Source organism: Erythrolamprus reginae, chromosome 1 (assembly GCF_031021105.1).
Source record: "Erythrolamprus reginae isolate rEryReg1 chromosome 1, rEryReg1.hap1, whole genome shotgun sequence".
NCBI lineage: Eukaryota > Metazoa > Chordata > Lepidosauria > Squamata > Dipsadidae > Erythrolamprus > Erythrolamprus reginae.
In genome coordinates, this window is record NC_091950.1 from 89,575,939 (window position 1) to 89,594,538 (window position 18,600).

At 40.1% G+C, this 18,600-nt stretch overlaps 1 protein-coding gene across 9 annotated transcripts in view; it reads left to right on the forward strand.

Annotated features, from left to right (window-relative positions):
• The window catches only part of MAP3K9 (mitogen-activated protein kinase kinase kinase 9), a 62,013-nt gene extending 53,416 nt beyond the window's left edge, over positions 1–8,597 (forward strand). For 2 of the 9 annotated variants that reach the window (XR_011559675.1, XR_011559678.1), the window contains exons 11-13: positions 1,761–2,254; positions 4,399–4,437; positions 7,039–7,081. Coding sequence is in view for 7 of the 9 variants with exons in the window: in XM_070758453.1 (XP_070614554.1) it covers positions 1,761–2,233 (473 nt within the window). In the remaining 2 variants the exon portion in view is untranslated. Of the gene's footprint in view, positions 1–1,760; positions 2,255–4,398; positions 4,438–7,038 lie in introns of all 9 variants that reach the window. The other 7 variants (XM_070758481.1, XM_070758498.1, XM_070758453.1 and 4 more) reach the window with 7 other exon arrangements.
• The last annotated feature ends 10,003 nt before the right edge of the window (positions 8,598–18,600 follow it).

Below are 18,600 nucleotides of genomic sequence, written 5' to 3' on the forward strand. Positions count from 1 at the left end.
TACCTACTGTATATTATCAAAGGTTTATAGTGAACAATATATGTTCAGTTTCAAATGCTATCACCCTTGATATCTTGAGACTGTTTAATGAGAGAAGCTAATGAATCAAGGAGGACAGTCGCTGCCCAGAGCGAAGGGAGCGTTTCTTTTCTATGGACGCTGGCAGAAGTTTATTCCCTCTCCAAGCACCCAGAGAAAGGAAAATGCTTTGTTTGCTCTGGACTGCCAAAGCCTCCTTAAGCACCACTGAAAGGCTCCTCTGGCAGCCCAGAAAAGCCCGCGATGGCTGGGATTAAAGGAGGAATGGCAGGAAACTGGTCGGGCCTTCGGGCCATTCTCAAATTTCCTGGGAAATTTTTCCGGGCTCGGGTTCTTAAGTAGAAAAAAATCTTAAACACTCGGTTCTTATCTAGGAAAGTTCTTAAGTAGAGGCATTCTTAAGTAGAGGTACCACTGTACTTGACTTAAGGCGTTGCCACTTAGTACAATTGGAAGAGCCTTTCCATATTTTTCCTTTTTGAATTTTCACAATCCTGTCACGCCCTTGGTCAGGTTGGATTCTAAACAATGCATGATAGAATCACTGCCATAACTTGTATCCTGCTGATGCAGATAATATGCAAATAAATACTAATAACAAGGATAATTAATGCCTACACTTAAGAAGCCGTGTCGGTTTCCAAATACTGTATAGTTAAAGAACAATTTAAACTTCAAAAAATACACAAGCTAATTGTAACTTTGTTTGGAGGAAGCCGCATTTGAATTATGAAATTACTGTTAAAATGAGCTTTTGAATTAAAGTTCTACCTTCTAATCATGGCACACCTGTGTGTTACCCTGAAATCTAGATGCAGGTTCTAGACATGAGAAAAATGTTGCTATTTATTGTTTTTGTTTACTTTTTTAAAAAAAAGCAGTGGCTAATCTTGGCAAAGCTGTAGCCAAATAAATGCTTTGTATCTTCATAAATAAAATTTGTTCCAAGCAGTTCTAAAGCAGTGAGGCCTAAAAGCAGTCTTCCATTCTATCTAAAACAGTAATTGAAACCTTTCCTTTTCAATATAGGTGTGCTCTGTTTTCTGATTTTTACCACCTATAAAATTGTTTTTATTAGAGTTTAGAGCTAAGTGGTCCATATTGGAGAAACAATTCCAGCGAAAGAGACATAAACTGCATGTTGGGTATATGCAGAGGTGGGCTACTAAGGTGGAACAGTGACGTGTGCTCGCCCCCGTGGCTCTGAGTGCTAGCGGAGTCCAGAGCAATTCTGCTACTGCAGCTGTGCAGGTATGCAGAATCACAGGTGGAAATGCAGGTGCATCTGTGTTTCGGCACAGTTTTTTGTCTTCCGCGTGTGCGCCGAAACCTGGGCGTACCCGTGTCTCCACGCACGATTCTGCTACCTGCACAGCTGCAGTAGCAGAATTGCGCTGGACTCTGCTAACACTCAGAGCCATGGGGGCAAGCACACATCACCGTTCCACCTTGGCAGCCCACCTCTGGGTATATGACAATCTTGTATCTGGGCACTCTATTCTTATACTGGCTTTTGCCATACAGAATGGCATAACAGTCCCCGTAGCTCTTATGTGAACTGAATCCTCCCTCTGTCTAACACACCCTTTATATACTAAATGATCCCAATGCCTCATTTCATCAGTGCTGTCTAACTGGTTGGTTTCTCTTTCTTCTCTTTCTCTCTCTCTCTCCCCTTCCTTTCTTCTGTTTGTGATTTTATTTTCCTGGTGAGAGAATAGGTATAATAAAAACTCCCAGTCCAAGTCAGGGTCCAAATGAAGTCCCTCGTCTGCCAGACCCCAACCTCATCTTCCCTCCAACCCCCAGGCGTTATAGCGCTCAACAGGATCCCATGTTGGAGAGACCCAAGACCTTGGAATTCCTACCTAGGCCACGCCCTTCCGCTAACAGGCAGCGAGTTGATCCCTTGTGGTTTGTATCCCCAAGTAAGGCTAGGGGTGAATCGTCTGCTAATAGCTCCAGTACTGAAACTCCCAGTAACCTGGATTCCTGCTTTGCCAGCAGTAGCAGCACAATTGAAGAGCAGTCCGCGCTGCTTTCTTTTCGTGCCAGGCTGCCCGAAGAGGAACGGACACTGCTGGACATGGATGTTGAAGGTCAGAATCAGGACAGCACAGTCCCACTATGCAGAACAAAACTCAGAACGCATCAGTCTGCAACTTATGAACTCAAGCAAGAATTTTGGTCCTAGCATGAAATCCACAAGGGGCTGGTAAGCTCCTTTTTTTGCTTCAGTTCTACTTCTTGCACTAAGAATGCACTTTCAAGCCAGGTAAAGTAGGAAGTTGGTGCTGAGACCATATCACATTTCTTGGTCCACTAGAGAACTGGTATTGGGGAACCCCATTTTTTTTTATTATTATAGCTGCACGTGGCTGAGCTACACAGAGTTGCTGACTCTTTTTGGGGTTTTTTTTGTAGTGCTTGTGAAACTGCAACAAGCAATGTGAGACATCTAAGCCTCTGTTCTTGATTTTCAAGAATGCTATGATAATTTGCAAAAGTAGACACCAGTGTTTAATGCACTGTTAGAGAGCAGGAAATTGTGTAAAAAATGTTCCTGCACCAGCACTCTTGTCATGTTGTTTTTCCTCTCTCAATGCTCTAAACCAGGGTTGTATCAAATCTCGGCAACTTTGAGACTTGTGGATTTCTAACACTCAGAATTCCCCAATTTGAATTCTGGCAGTTGAAGCTCACAAGTCTTAAATGTTGCCAAGCTTGGGACATTCCTCTGCTAATTTCTTCTTCTTCTTCCCTTCTACTTTTCTGTATGCATATGAAACGTGTTTTGAGTCTGAATATTTTAGAGATGGGGGATTTTAGGCTATCTGCAGGAAGCCTTCATTTTTTTTGCAGTTGACAACATTGTGGGTTTTGATATCATAATGCAAACTCTGCTCCTTATATATTTGTTGAAGTACAGCTCATATATAAAAGGGACAAAGTCTGTACTACACCTTTTGTCATTTGTCATTCGAGGGGGGGGGGTTGATTCCTTATAAATAATGAACTTGCCAACATCATATAAAGCATGTATTCAACTATATTTAATGATTTCTGTTGAGAAGTAGGGAGCCTTGAGTTTCAAAGTTGCCTTTTTTTCAAGCTCCTAAAGTCAGCTATTTTTGGATGGTAAATGAATGCAGGGTTACATCAGGGCAGAATCACCAGTGGGATGTATGTAGTGGGAAGGCTCTGATAGTGGAAGAATTGGGACACTGATACTTTGATCTAGTCCAATCATGTAAAAACAATTTTAAATCTTCATTTGGGTTGCAATTAGAAAGTGGTATAATTCAATGGGGGAGAAAAAAACAGATACTGTATTTTTCTGAGTATAAGACACACCTTAGTTTTGGGAGAATAAAACAATGGGGGGAATCTGCCTCTGCCTCCCAGCAATTTTCTTCACAGCAAACAGCAAACAGTACAGATGATTTACATCGTTAGCTGTATATTTCTGTACCTAATCCACAGAAATAGCAAAGAATTGGAGAAATGTACATTAAAGCAGTATATTAATGCCAGAGAGTATTCTTAAATGTAGTCACACTAACTCCTCCCAATTATTTAAATAGATCTACTCCAAACATGGCAAAGTCAATGTCTGACTCAGCTACCTATCAACAGGACACTGTTACATTTCAGTTGTACAGATGCTATTAAAATTGATGTGGCTTTCTGGAAATATAGTTATTTTCTGCTATTTAAAAGAAGATACAAAAGCACTGGGTATCTTCAGATCAAGCATTTATTTTAAAAAGCTTCTTCATTTTGTTAAGTTGCCTAGAACAATAATAAAGCAGTCTTTATAAAAATATGTCTAATAATTTGAACATTCTATAGGCATTGAGTTATCTCCTTGCAGCAAACAACAGTCAGTCAGTTTCAGCACAGCCTGATTAGCAGAAGAAAATAAAAATCTGCCTCTACCTCCCAGCAATTTTCCTCCTTGCAGTTTAAGTTTCACTTTTAGCACAAGCAGCTAATAGTTTCAGGCTGCAGGGATTGCCATAGCCTATTGTGGCCTGCCTGCAGCCTGAAACAACTGATAGTCAGGAGGCTGATAATCAGTTGCTTGTGCCATTCAGGCTGTGCGCTGTTTGCTACAACGTGGCAAATTGCTGGGAGGCAGAAGCCAAAAAGGCTAGGGGCTCCTAGGTGGGCCTACATTTGGGGTATATGACACACCCAAGTTTTCACCCTCTTTTGGGTGGGGGGGGGGGAAGAAGGTGCGTCTTATACTCTGAAAAATACGGTATAGAGTTCTGCATTCCTTGCACAGATTTTGGCAATATTTTTCATGAAAAAGTTAACTACACTTGCCTTTTTTTCACGTAATCTTCTGACTAGGAGTCTAAAGTTTTGATACAGATTGACTAGCCATGTAAGGTAAGCAACATGCATTGATCTCTTATTCCCATGTTATATGATTGGGTCTATTTCTTATTTTTTATTCCAGCTGCTTATATTTGGCTTTTAAAAAGAATTTAAAAAATGAACTCGTCCTATGTTCCTAGGCTGTATATTTAACTTCAGATTGTGGGATGTTTTCTCCCTGTTGTAACTATGTTAAAAAAAATTTGCTTGCTTGTTTTTGACAATGAATGGCTACAGTTCCTTACTTTGAACCATAAGCTGGCCACTTGTAAAGAATGTTATACACATTTTGGCACCATTGTTGCCTAAAAACTAACATGAATTTTGACAATTCAGGCTTAACTTTGCTTGTGCCACCAGCTTCTTGTATGACATTAGGCAAATCAGTTTGCCATATGTGCCTCAGTTTCTCCATCTGTATTAATAGCTACCTCATACAACAGAAGTGTAGACTTACTGTGCAAGTGGGAACTTATGCCCTCGATAGTAGATAATTTACGTTAAGAAAAGTTACATATGATAAAAAAAAATTCTCTTTGGTATAAAGTATAAGCTAGGTAAATCTTAAACTAGTTCCATATCAGTTTATTCATCTAGCTGGGCCTAGAGAATACAAACTTAACAATCAGCATGGAAAAACACTTGTAGTCTGGTGCAATGGCTTGTATCTTTCTAGAGTCAATTACTGCTGTTTTGTATGCTTAACATTTCATCTCCATATTGTCCCAGTTATAAGTATTGGCCAACCTAGGCTAGACAATTCCTAAGCTGCTAATGGTGGTTTGAACTTTGCTCTCATTATAATCATGTTTGGTCGTCTCAGTTTCATTTTTTAAAAAAACAAATGAACGTTATTTGGTATGGCTTTAATGAAGACGGTGCAATAGAACAACTGGAACTTTGGGGAGAACTCAGGTAATCAGGGCTATGAAAAAACATTTTGTGGGGCTTCTCATGAGTGAATGAAGTACCCTCCAGATTCACTATTCAAAATGTCTAGGTGTTGCATCCTGTTGAAGTTTCAGGGCAGCCATTTTGAGAAACTCCCTAAATTACCTGAACATGCATGTGGGCCTGTTGCTAAAGCAAACTGAATGATTAATACACTCTTAGAATCTCCAAACTCTAATTGCATAATTAATATTACAGTGCACATTGCAAAAACTGACTAAGAATATCAAAATTATCAAAAGGCAGTTATTTCCAAATGTCATGTATATTATTTCATGTATTGATTTATTTGAATTAGACTTTTTTTTTTGCAAGAATCTCATGTACATTGTCCTCTTCCATTCCGTCCACCATATCTTGGCAATAATGGATAATGTGAGATCTTATTAAAGATCTCTTAGTGAGATTAATATATCTAAATTAGATTTAGAGTTCAGTATCCCCAGCTCACCTTCATCTTTCAAGCACCATGCCATGAAATGTTAATGAGCAGAGAAAGATTATAAGAAAAAAAGTCAGATTGTCATAGTGGCTCGTATGCTTTGTTCCAGTGATGGGACCCTATGGGAATGGTCAAGAACGCAGTTCTGGTAGCAAAATTTGGAGCTCCAACCCAGAGCACCCAATTTACATTGAAAGATGTTGAAACAAAATGCATAAGCCACGCCCACAGTGTGGTCGTAAAAATTTTGGTAGCCCATCACTGCTTTGTTCTTACCTATAGTAAATATAAAACCAGTGGATTTCAATGTAACTTGACAGGTAGCTATTCTATAAGAAGATTGCATTTTTAAAAGTGAAGTACAGTGTTCCCTTGATTTTCGTGGGGGATGTGTTCCGAGACCGCCGGCGAAAGTCGATTTTCCGCGAAGTAGAGATGCGGAAGTAAATACACCATTTTGGGCTATGGACAGTATCACAAGCCATCCCTTAATACTTTAAACCCCTAAATTACCATTTCCCATTCCCTTAACAACCATTTACTCACCATTATTACTGGTACTCACCATTGAATAAGACACTTAGTGATCCTGATGTTTATAAACATAATTATTTATTAACAATAATTATTTTTTTTTGTTATTTATTTGCAAAAATTATTAGTTTGGTGATGACGTATGATGTCATCGGGCGGGAAAAACCGTGGTATAGAAAAAAAAACCTTGAAGTATTTTTTAATTTATAGTTTTTGAAAAACCATGGCATAGGCTATTCGCGAAGTTCAAACCCCCGAAAATCGAGGGAACACTGTACTTTTTAAAACTTTATTCCCATATCTACTTCCAACCAATATCACATAGGAAGTTCTGTACCATTAGCTTTTCAGCAGTTCAACACAGTGTTAACACACACAAACATAGACATACATGTACATGTACACACACCAGTATTGAGTTGCTTCTGGTTCAGAACCGGTAGTGGTGGCAGCAGGAGGCTCCACCCACCTGGGACCTTTCTGTGCGTGCGCAAAAGCATTGAGTGGGTACGTAAGCGCAAACCGGCAACAATCTAACTTAGAACCCACCACTCTATCTTTCTCACACACAAACATATATCCAACTCCACCACATATTGCACATTGCTAGGGGAAAATTCCAAAATTATTTGAACAGCTTCTGTTTATGAATATGCAAATTATTAATGCCTATTTTTTCATGACAGGAAAAATGGACGTTATCAAGCTGTCCATCTGAGGAAAATGCTGTATGTTGGCTAGAGAGAACTTTTCATATTTACTTCCTTCTTTTCAAAAACAAACAAACAAACTGGAATTTGTGGCATCATAAGCTAACTAAATTGTGGCTTGTCACAATTGTGCTAAAGCTGGTATTCTGTATCATGACTGGGCGCATAGGCTATCCATTTTTTCCACATGAATCATTCATATTATTCCATTCCTATGAGAAAACTATTTCTTTTCTGTGAGTATAGAGCGTGGTCATCTTATTACCTTATAAAATAGCAGAGATTTAGCACACTGTAATGTAAGTAGCACTACAGTATTATTTAAATGTTGGATTGCTCTCCAGATCTAAGGTTAAATGTCTTTAATGGATATATGATTGTTTATCACTGCCGCCATCACCCACACGCACACACCCACACATGCACAAGTTTGATAGGCAAAGATTTAAAGATTGTTGTGCACAATTGCAGACTAGATATCGATTGTGCATTTGACAGCTTCAAGAATATTACAGGTAAGTGGTTTGTTTCTTCTTTTATATCTTGCCACCTCTAATTATATGTAATGTGTGTGTCGGGGGTACGAGGTTGCTTGTCAAATCGACTCTCTTCAATCTATATCTGCTGAAATTTAGAAGTGTAGTCGGGTCAAAATCTACCTGCTCTAATCATAATCAGCCATCTCTGGATCTTTTTTCTCTCTCTCTCTTGATTGGGTGTGGTTTGGTCTTTTGGAAAGACTGCTCACGTGGAATAATTGTATATGCGTGACGTATTTCACAGGCTATCTCCTGTGGTCTTGCATGCCCTGGTTTGGAATGCGGCCATTTTAGGTTGGTGTTAGTTTAGGCACACATGACAAGTGTTTTGCGTGGCAACGTATAGAGGAAGTTGGATCCTTGGTTTCTTCTCATTCAGTCTGGCATGATAAAATCCATTGGGGTTCCTGTTCCCAATATGTTTGTTAAAATCTTGCTATAAAGACTGTAGTACAAGGAATGTATGTTTTTTGTCCCCAGTTCATTGTTACAAATTTTTGTATGCTAAACACTACGTGTCCTTCATTTTGTGATAGTGGTTAAAGTGATGTGGAAGTTTGCCTTTTTTGCTTGAACTCCGCAGCAAGTTAGGAAAAGGGTGGGAGAGTAATTTTATTTTTTAAAAAGTGTTACAGCCTGTCGCCTTTGGAGTTTAAAAATATTGACAGCAGTGACTGGTTTGTTTTTACTCTTGTGGATTACATCGACAGGCTACATTTAATGTAATTTATTGTATTTTTTGGTTTTGTCAATGTATTATGTAATATATCTTTATTGTGTTTTAGTTTATTTTATGCCAGCGAACAAAATGTAAATTGAATAAGCTGATTTCCTTTTCTCTTTTTCCCCCTGAATGTATTGGGGAGGAAAGGTAAACCAAGGATGCCAAGCAGGCTTGGTTCAACGGCTAAGATTAACATTGTATTACAGTGTAATGCTATTCTAGGCCTTGTCTCAACATTAGAGCACACTTACTTGAATAAAATTGTTAAACATGAATTGCACTATGATATCTTCATTTCTTCGCAGAGTGTTCTTTAGAAACATTGAAAAATGTTTTTGTCCAAAATACTACAAAATACAAACCTAAATCTGTTCGGAAAGATTTGGACAAGATAAAGATTATATCATTCCGACTTCTGTCAATACAGTGATACCTTGTCTTACAAACTTAATTGGTTCTGGGACGAGGTTCTTAAGGTGAAATGTGCGTAAGACGAAACAATGTTTCCCATAGGAATCAATGAAAAAGCGATTAATGCGTGCAAGTCCAAAATTCACCCCTTTTGCCAGCCGAAGCGCCTGTTTTTGCGCTGCTGGGATTCCCCTGAGGTTCCCCTCTATAGGAAACCCCACCTCCGGACTTCTGTGTTTTTGCGATGCTGCAGGGGAATTCCAGCAGGGGAATCCCAGCATTGCAAAAATGAGCACTTCGCTGGTAACGGAAGTCCGGAGGTGGGGTTTCCCAGCGAAGGGAGCATCATTGAAATAGCAGCATTGCAAAAACACTGAAGTCCTTGAAACCCCATCTCCAGACCCCTGTGTTTTTGTGATGCTGGGATTCCCCTGAGGCTCCCCTCACTGGGAAACCCCATCTCTGGACTTCCATTGCCAGTGAAGCACCCGTTTTTGCACTGCTGGGATTCCCCTGCAGCATCACAAAAACACGGAAGTCCAGAGGTGGCATTTCCCATGGAGGGGAGCCTCAGGGGAACCCCAGCAGCGCCAAAAAGGGTGCTTCGCTGGCAATGGAAGTCCTTAGGCGGGGCATCCCAGCGGCAGCGGTGGGTTTGTAAGGTGAAAATAGTTTGTAAGAAGAGGCAAAAAAATCTTAAACCCCGGGTTTGTATCTCAAAAAGTTTGTATGACGAGGCATTTTTAAGATGAGGTATCACTGTATAGGTAATTTCTGTCAGAGCTGCACTTTCGGAAGCTTACCAAACCCAGCCAACCACAGACCAGTAGATATGAAGCCGAAGTCTTCAATGAAACACAGCAGCAGGGCTTCTTGCAAAAATATATTTACCTCTTATGTACACTATGGTTGCTTTTGATCTTTGAACTAGTTTCTGCTTTTCTTCATCGTCTTCATCAGGCGGAAAAACTATCACATCCCAAAGTCCTTCTCTAATCAACAAACTTTGCATTTTTATGCTCCATGAATGATAGTTTGTCTCATTTAATCTTGCAAATGGCAAACTTGCTGCTGAGAAAGCCATTCTGACACAGCAAAATAACCCCTTCCTACTTAGAAACAGTTCACTTTAAACAATTTTTCTGCAATACACCAAGCTCTGTCTCATACATGTTCTGTCGGGCTCTCTGGTAGACTCCTCCCAAAAATTCACAGGTACAAATTTCAGACACACACACGTTTGAAAATTCAAACCAACGTTCTTTATAATGAAAATTCACTTAAACTAAGCCCTCTTTTTATAGAGCAAAGAGCACTCATCTTCAAACAAACTGGTAATTTGTACAAGTCTGTGATACTTAGCTTGCAGCTGTGAGGCAATTCACAGTCCTTCTTCTTTCACAAAGTGAAACACACTTTGCTCTGGTTTAGTTTCAAAGCGGGGGAAAATCAGCACACAAAAGGTCAAAGTCAGCAAAGCAGGCACGAAACACAACGATCAGATAATCCTCCACAATGGCCAAACCCACAGGCTGCTCTTTATAGCAGCCTCACTAATTACCACAGCCCCACCCAACCACAGGTGGCCTCATTTTCTTTGATAATAATCTCTCAGTTGTTGTTGCCTATGCATCGCTCTCTGCATGCGTGGCTGTATCATTAACTCTTGTTCTGAATTGAAGGAGGCACTAGATAATTGATCTCCTTCTGAGCTGTCTGCCACACTCTCCTCCTCCCTGTCACTCATGTCTTCTTGGTCAGAGGAGCCTTCATCAGCAAATTCCACTGGGGCCAAAACAGGCCTGCAGCATGTGCATGTTTCCCCCACATCCACAGTCCTTGGGGCAGGAGCTGGGCCAGAGCTAACCACAACAATACAGAAATCTGGCCTGCCAAACTTTAACTCCTGTTTTTATTCAACTCCTACCAGCACTGGCCACCAATCCTGGCTTCCACCAATTCCTGGTTTATAATGGTCACTAATCAGACATCTACCAGGTAGAACAGAATAGAATAGAATTTTATTGGCCAAGTGTGATTGGACACACAAGGAATTTGTCTTGGTGCATATGCTCTCAACGTACATAAAAGAAAAAGATACATTTGTCAAGAATCATGTGGTACAACACGTAATGATTGTCATAGGGGTCAAATAAGCAATGAAGAAACAATACAACAAGGTAATAGAACAAAACAACAAGGTAATTAAACAGATTGCATTTCAAATATCTTTTCTTTAAAAAAAATCATAGGATTTTAACTACATCATTGAGACAACCAAGTCATGTTAGATTTTACAAAATAAAACACAATTTTGTCACATTCAAGGAAATGGAATCAGCCAAGTTGAACTGAAATAGCTGCATGTAAAATAAATCACTACTGTCTAGTTCTTAATCAAGTAGGGAATTAAGAAACAGGCCTTGGTATCCTCACAGCATAATCAGTACCCATGACTGTACAACTATGTGACTGGCATTGCGATTGAACATCTTAAAAGTTACCATATTTCTATTTGGTCTTCCGGGCATGTAGGGATTCCGAGTGAAAATACAGTAGATGAAAAGAAAATAGAGTCAGATAAAAGGCAGCTGAACTTGCAGGTGGTTGAGCTACTACTGCAAGTTAAAGCAAATTCTGCCCCAACTGAATTCATCATGGCGTTCTGCAAGCTTTATGTCTACCTGCTGCTGGTGTTGCAATAACTTTGCTGCTAAATGTTCAGTGGATAGCGTAATCCCATGAGGATCGGAAGCATTCCTAAAATTCCTCTCACTGAAAGAGAATACGAAACATGCAAAATTGGTATCAGCCTTATGAAGTAAACGAGACAGGAGACAACCACCAAATGATCTCTTTCTACTCTATGAGAAAGAGGTCCCACAGAGTTGGTCTCCTTAGGGTTCTGTCGACCAAACAATATTGGCTGATGGGACCTAGGGGAAGAGCCTTCTCTGTGGGGGGCCCGGCCCTCTGAATCAGCTCCCCCCGGAGATTCGTCCTGCCCCCACCCTCCTTGTCTTCTGAAAGAGTTTAAAAACTCTTGTGGGGTTCCTTAGATCTTCCCCCCTGACCAATGAATGCTTTAGTTTAATGAATGATATTGATAGTTTTTTAAATTAGAATTTTAAGATTGTTTTTTTAATGTATTAATTGGATTCTTATTATTGTTTGTTGTTTTTCTGTACAAGCTGTGAGCCGTCCCGAGTCCTCGGAGAGGGGTGGCATACAAATCCAATTAAATCTAAATTTATTGTAATGTTGTATTAACATAATTTTGCAAGTCTGAAAGTACATCTCTCCTCCAAAGTTTACAGCTCAGGAAACTAGGGAGGGTCTCTTTTGAGCCTCTTGCCCACCCACATTCTTGCTAGGTGCTCAGCTCCCTTTTATCTGACCATTCTTGGCTGTGTCTCTTTGCCCTTTCTCCCAAGGCCATTCCCACATACCATTACACTCCCATTTCGACTTCCAGACAGAATCACTGGATACGTCTGATTTGTACTGGCTTCTACTTCCACTGCCATCCTTCCATGTGTTTAATGTGTGCTTTTTGTTACCACTTTCCTTGCATGGCAGTGCTTTTAGCTACTTTAAACAGCTTACATACAGGAGAATATGCTAGTTTTCACAAACGTGTGCAAACATTGCTCTTCAAATACCCATGTTTCCACCCAAATGAGACCGGATCTTATATTATTATTTTTTGCTCCAAAAGGTGCATTAGGGCTTGTTTTCTGGTTAAGTCTTATTTTCAGGGAAATACGGTACTAAATGTAACCACCTGGCCTACGATCTTAACTGGGGCTTATTTTTGGGTAGGGCTTATATTAGGAGCATGCTGAAAAATCATGCTACGGCTTATTTTCCTGTTGGGTCTTATTTTCAGGGAAATAGGTAATATGACGGAGACATTTGTAGTCCTCCTCTCCTCGAGTTTGGTCCATCTCTTTATATTGATCATGCTTTTTCAGGCAACACCGAATCAAATTGTAGAAGCGGAGGTATCCTTTTGAATCTGTCTAATCAATTAACAACCACCACCAGAGGGTGCTCATAAGAATACGAAAGCCATTTAATTCCCTGATTTAAGTCCAGTTCAATGAGCAAATAGCTTCTTCTTTGAAAAACAGAAGCTTGTAAAGAATTTGTTTATAATCAGATTAAGAAAGAAATGTACCCTACATTTTTTTCATCTGGTAGTTTATACTAGTAAGAATATTGGTTCCCTTAATGGCATGTAAAATAGTGACAAATTGAATTATATTGAAAGAAGAGAAAAAGTGCCCGCTATTTTCAAGCCACTGCCTGATTTGCAAAACTCTTCATTCAACCTAGTAAAACTGTGTTTTGTTTGGTTTTTCTCTAACAATGCCTGTTGAGAAGGTGAACAAATAAAGCTTGTGGGCAATGCAATCTTCATTAAAAAAATAGCAGCAATCACATACTACTGAATGTTAGCATTGTGTACCCAGTACGTGCAAAATTTATGTGCCATTTTATGGGAATTTTCTTAATTATGAGAGTAGAGAATATGCTTCTTTGAGGAAGATGCCATCATTTGCAACTGCAGGGGTAGGGTGTTAAACAAAAGGTTTAGTCAATAAATTATAAGCAAAATCCTACAAAAAATTTGATATACAATTAATAGGAGGTATCTTTCAGATAAGACTGGTTTACTCCACCCCTGGGCTAATTATGATTTTATCTTTGGAAGGTTTTTTTTTTACCCATATAGGTGGCATACTACGTTTAACATTGAGATCACATGTTTGAGCCATAAATTAAGCTGGTTCTATAACACTAGTGGTTTGATCCATTGAAACCTAGAAAAGTGAAAATAGAACCCACGCAGGGTTTTTTCATCCTGGAGATCATTCCCTGAGGATCTGGAAGACAGGTAAATCAGGAGCAATCATTAAGATGCTAATACATTCCTTTTGGTGTAGGAAACAGAAGAGGCAATCATACTTAAATAGATGCTCAAAGATTGATACAATTAGAAATTATCATTAGGAAATTTAATTACAGAGTTTACTGATTTTTAAAGCAGGGGTAGAAAAGGAAATGAATGAACTCAAGAATTACGGTAATCCAATTGTATTGGGGACTAGTGTAACCTTTGGAATAATATCCAGGAATAAATTCACCATTTGTAAATTACTGACACTTAGTTTTAGAAAATCCTCTTCATTCTGTCTCTTCTTCTCTCTATTCACAAACAGACAATGGGACCAGTATCATTTGTTCAATTAGAGGTTAACAACATAATGTACAAAAATATTCCTATGCCGTAATATAAAGTTTCCCATCAATCCCCAAGTGCTTAGATGAATAAATAATCTGTCTTCAGAGCCCCTTTGCAATTGTTTCAATTATTTCCAGCTGAAGAACAGAAAAATCTCTTCTGTGCATCACAATATGGAAAAAAGAAATGTGAAAAATGTGCCCATGTGATGTTTTATATTGTTTGTTATGACAGCGATGTGTGTTTTCTCTTGTCATGCGAGATTTTCTGCTCAATTTATCTGCTTTTTTGGGGTGTCATCCAGAGCAGGGCTGGGGTCTATCATACTTCACTGCCGGTTCGCTTCCTCCTGTGCCGCGTGGCCATGCGTCATGCATGCACAGTGCCAATTTTTTTTAAAAAAAATTTAAAACCCCAAAACAAGATGGCGATGGGTGCACAATGCCAGAAACGTAGCTTCTGTGCATGCCCAAAACAAAAGAAACCTTGAATTTAAAAAAAAATTTAAAAAAAAATTCCCATTTTTTTTTTAAAAAGATGGCAACATCCAGAGACTGGCACTGACCAAACTGGTTTTGTGATGTCATCATGACATCACCAGCAGGTTGCTACCAGTTCGGGCAAACCGATCCAAACTGGGAGGAACCCATCTCTGATTCAGAGTATTGGATAGATAAGTCGACAGCAGGCAATCAATCAGGTAAGTAGACAGCAGACAGTCAATCAATCATCTGGAGAGCCCTAGAGTCCCTTAATTGGCTTAATTGCTGGCAAAAAAAAACCCTCTTAACTCTATCTAGGCCCAGGGAAAGAGCCTTCTCTGTGGCAGCCCCGGCCCTCTGGAATCAACTCCCCCCAGAGATTAGAACGGCCCCCACCCTCCTTGTCTTTCGCAAACTACTCAAGACCCACCTTTGTTACCAGGCATGGGGAAGTTAAGATATTTCTTCCCCATGGCCATTACAAGTTATGCATGGTATGTTTGTGTGTATATTTGGTTTTTTATAATTAAGGTTTTTAGTTGTTTTATTAAATTGGATTGTTACATATTGTCTTTTACCATTGTTGTTAGCCGCCCCGAGTCTGCGGAGAGGGGCGGCATACAAATCCAATCAATCAATAAATCAATAAATCAATAAATCAATAAATCAATAAATCAATAAATAAACAAATAAACAAACAAATAAACAAACAAACAAACATCTCATTTTATTTTCTATGTCTTCAAAGCCACAATATCTGCAAGAATTGGATTCCAACTAGTGTAGCTCAGCATATTTTGAATCCCGGTTATAAAAAAAATCATCCAGGGTAATTTCTATGTAATCCAAAAATAAAAAGCCTCTTCATGCAGTTTTACCATGGATGGGAACAAAGATGGGGGGGGGGGCTCTTTCTCTGCTGCCCATTACCATCAGCTGAAAAGGTAGAGGTTGACACTAATATGCTAATAGAAGTGACACCAAGGGAGTTTATTAAATGTTTCGGATAGAAAAGATTTGCATTTTGTATTGCTCAGCTAAAAGATCTAGTGTAACACTGAAGCCTGCAATTCCATTATGAGCCAAATGCAGCCAAGTAAGTAAAGCATGCACATCCTGTCAATTATCAACCATTTATTGAATGATCTGGACATATAACCAGCCGATCCTATATTTGCTTCAGCATTAGGACCGTTGATACTTTCCTCCCATGCTATTGAATGATCCTTTCTAAGAGCAAACATCTGGGAGTTATCTCTTGATCCAGTAATATGCTTGGAAAAACAATTAGCCTGCCACTATTGATTCACAACCTAGACAGATCTATAGTTCAAGTAACTTTAGCATGCCAGGGGTCCTTGGCTGCGTTTTCCAAACATTCCTCTTTTTAGGAGCGTACAAATAGGCTACAGAGAAATATGTTGTAATAGCCTAATATTTAAAGCTGTGATAATATCATATGAACCAAATTATTTATTATCCTGCTGCCTTTAGCATGAACTTTTAAAAAGTGAACATTTTGTCAAAGCTGCTGAAAATGCTTGGTTTCTGTTCTTGCCCCATAATACTATAGGACAGAGGGGACAAACTTGATTTCATTGAGGGCCACATCAGGATTGTGTTTGACCTCTGGGAGTTGGGTGAATGTGGGTGGGCTATCGTGGGTGTGGCCAGCTTAATATCACTTGGGTTGGGGGCACCTATGGTGGCTCAGACGGGGCTGGTGTGGATCTACTTATGCTAGTACAGTGGTACCTCTACTTATGAACTTCATTTGTTCTGTGACCAGGTTCTTAAGTAGAAATGTTTGTGAGAAGAAGCAATTTTTCCCATAGGAATCAATGTAAAATCAAATACAGTGATCCCCCGATTATCGCGAGGGTTCCGTTCCAAGACCCCTCGCGATAATCGATTTTTCGGGATGTAGTGGTGCGGAAGTAAAAACACCATCTGCGCATGCGCGCCCCTTTTTCCATGGCCGCACATGCGCAGATGGTGGAGTTTGCGTGTGGGCGGCGGGGAAGACCCAGGGAAGGTTCCTTCGGCCGCCCAACAGCTGATCTGCTCCGCAGCGCGGCAGCAGCGAGGAGCCGAAGATGGGGTTTCCCCGTTGCCGAGGCACCTATCTCTTGGCCCGTTATCTTCCTTAATTGCATTTCTCACATTCCTTCTCCTTCTCCACTTAACAAGATTTATTTCCTAACAGCTTGATTTCTAAAACAGCAGAACTGGCTGTTAATCAACACAGAATACTTTTGCTTACTTAGGAGCGGCACGGAAAACCTCCATATTTCTCTTTGGCAACATTGAAACTCCACCATTCTCCCCCACTGACCCCCTATGTGCCAAATACATCACTACAGTATTTAACCCATTCCTCCCCTTAATATCTTCTTCCAGACACTTGTTCTCTACGTTTTTGGGCCCTTCTGAATTTAGGGTTTACCCAGCGAGTATCTGATTCTTCATCGCTAGATCCTGAACTCATAGCCCCATCCTGTGGCTGGCTTCCCACCTGTTCTACTACCTGTTACCCTGGGCCCCCCACTAATTCATAAACACTACCTGTATCAGAGTCCCCAATTTCTTCTTCATCGTCCAACTGACCAGGAGTATGTACAACAATAAGTAGAGGCGTTCTTAGGTAGAGGTACCACTGTATTTGTTTTGGTAGCACTCTGCCAGTGAAAACTGAACTAGGGGGTCCACGCAGCCCCCCGCCTCCATTTTCAGCTGTGACAGCCTCTTGCAGCCAGTGAAAAGCCCTTCCAAGCACTGTGACAGCCTCTTGCAGCCAGTGAAAAGCCCTTCCAAGCACTGTTTACGTTGGCAGAGGCACTGCCCTTGCTGTTTCAAGGATGGTCCCATGGGCCAAATCCATCCCATGGGGTTTGAATTTGATGCTCCTGCTATAGGACATTCATGGCCAATTCAGCATAGTTCTCTGATTGGACCCCATTAGAAACATTCCAAATCACTAAGCATTTTCCTTTTCACAAGTAAAAAATTCTCTTCTTAAGGTAGAGGGCAAGTTGATGTCAGGAGAAAGCACATGTTTCTCTTTCCTTAGCTATCAGTTGCAATAGCAATGGGAAACCTCAGTATTTTCAAAGATTCAGAATTTAATCTGAATTTTCTTCTCCTCTTGCCACTCTTACCTGCAAACTGAGTACTGCTTTCTTTTATTCTTCATCCCAACCTGGACAGTAGACACATCTGTATAAGCTTCCAATAAAGGAGAATATTTGTAGCTCAGGGTTGAAATATGGGGTCCTTGGTGCTCTTTGAGCTTGGATGTAATAGTACCACTGATGATGTTGCCTAGTTTGGATAATGAAACATCTGCAAGAAAACAACCAAGCTGAGAGAGCACCAAGAACCCCCCCCCCCCTTTCAGTCTTGAGCTAAATCTATTGTTGTCACGTATGGGCAGCAAATGCTTCTGAAAGCACGCAGATGGGAAATATTTGCCTATATAAAATTGCACAATTTTTTTCCAATTTAGAAAATGTATTACCAGATTGGCATTTATATAGATATATATTTGATATGGGCCCAGGCCAGGACTATATTCTAATTCAGGGGTCTTCAACCTTGACGACATTAATGACTTATGGACTTCAACTCCCATGATTCCTCAACCAGCTGTGCTGGCTGAGGGATTCTGGGAGTTGAAGTCCATAAGTCATTAATGTTGTCAAGGTTGAAGACCCCTGTTCTAATTGTCTTTTTTTTACCTGTACCTAATGCACGTGCCCTTCAACTTAAGCATAGTACAATTATTTATTTATTTTATTTATTTTTGTTTTATTTATTGGATTTGTATGCCAGCCCTCTCTGTAGACTCGGGGCGGCTAACAACAGTAATAAAAACAGCATATAAACAATCCAATTTTAAAACAGTTAAAAACCCTTATTATAAAACCAAACATACATACAGACATACCATGGATAAAATTGTAATGGCCTAGGGGGAAAGAGTATCTCAGTTCCCCCATGCCTGGCGGCAGAGGTGGGTTTTAAGAAGCTTATGAAAGGCAAGGAGGGTGGGGGCAATTCTAATCTCTGGGGGGAGTTGGTTCCAGAGGGTCGGGGCCGGCACAGAGAAGGCTCTTCCCCTGGGTCCCACCAAGT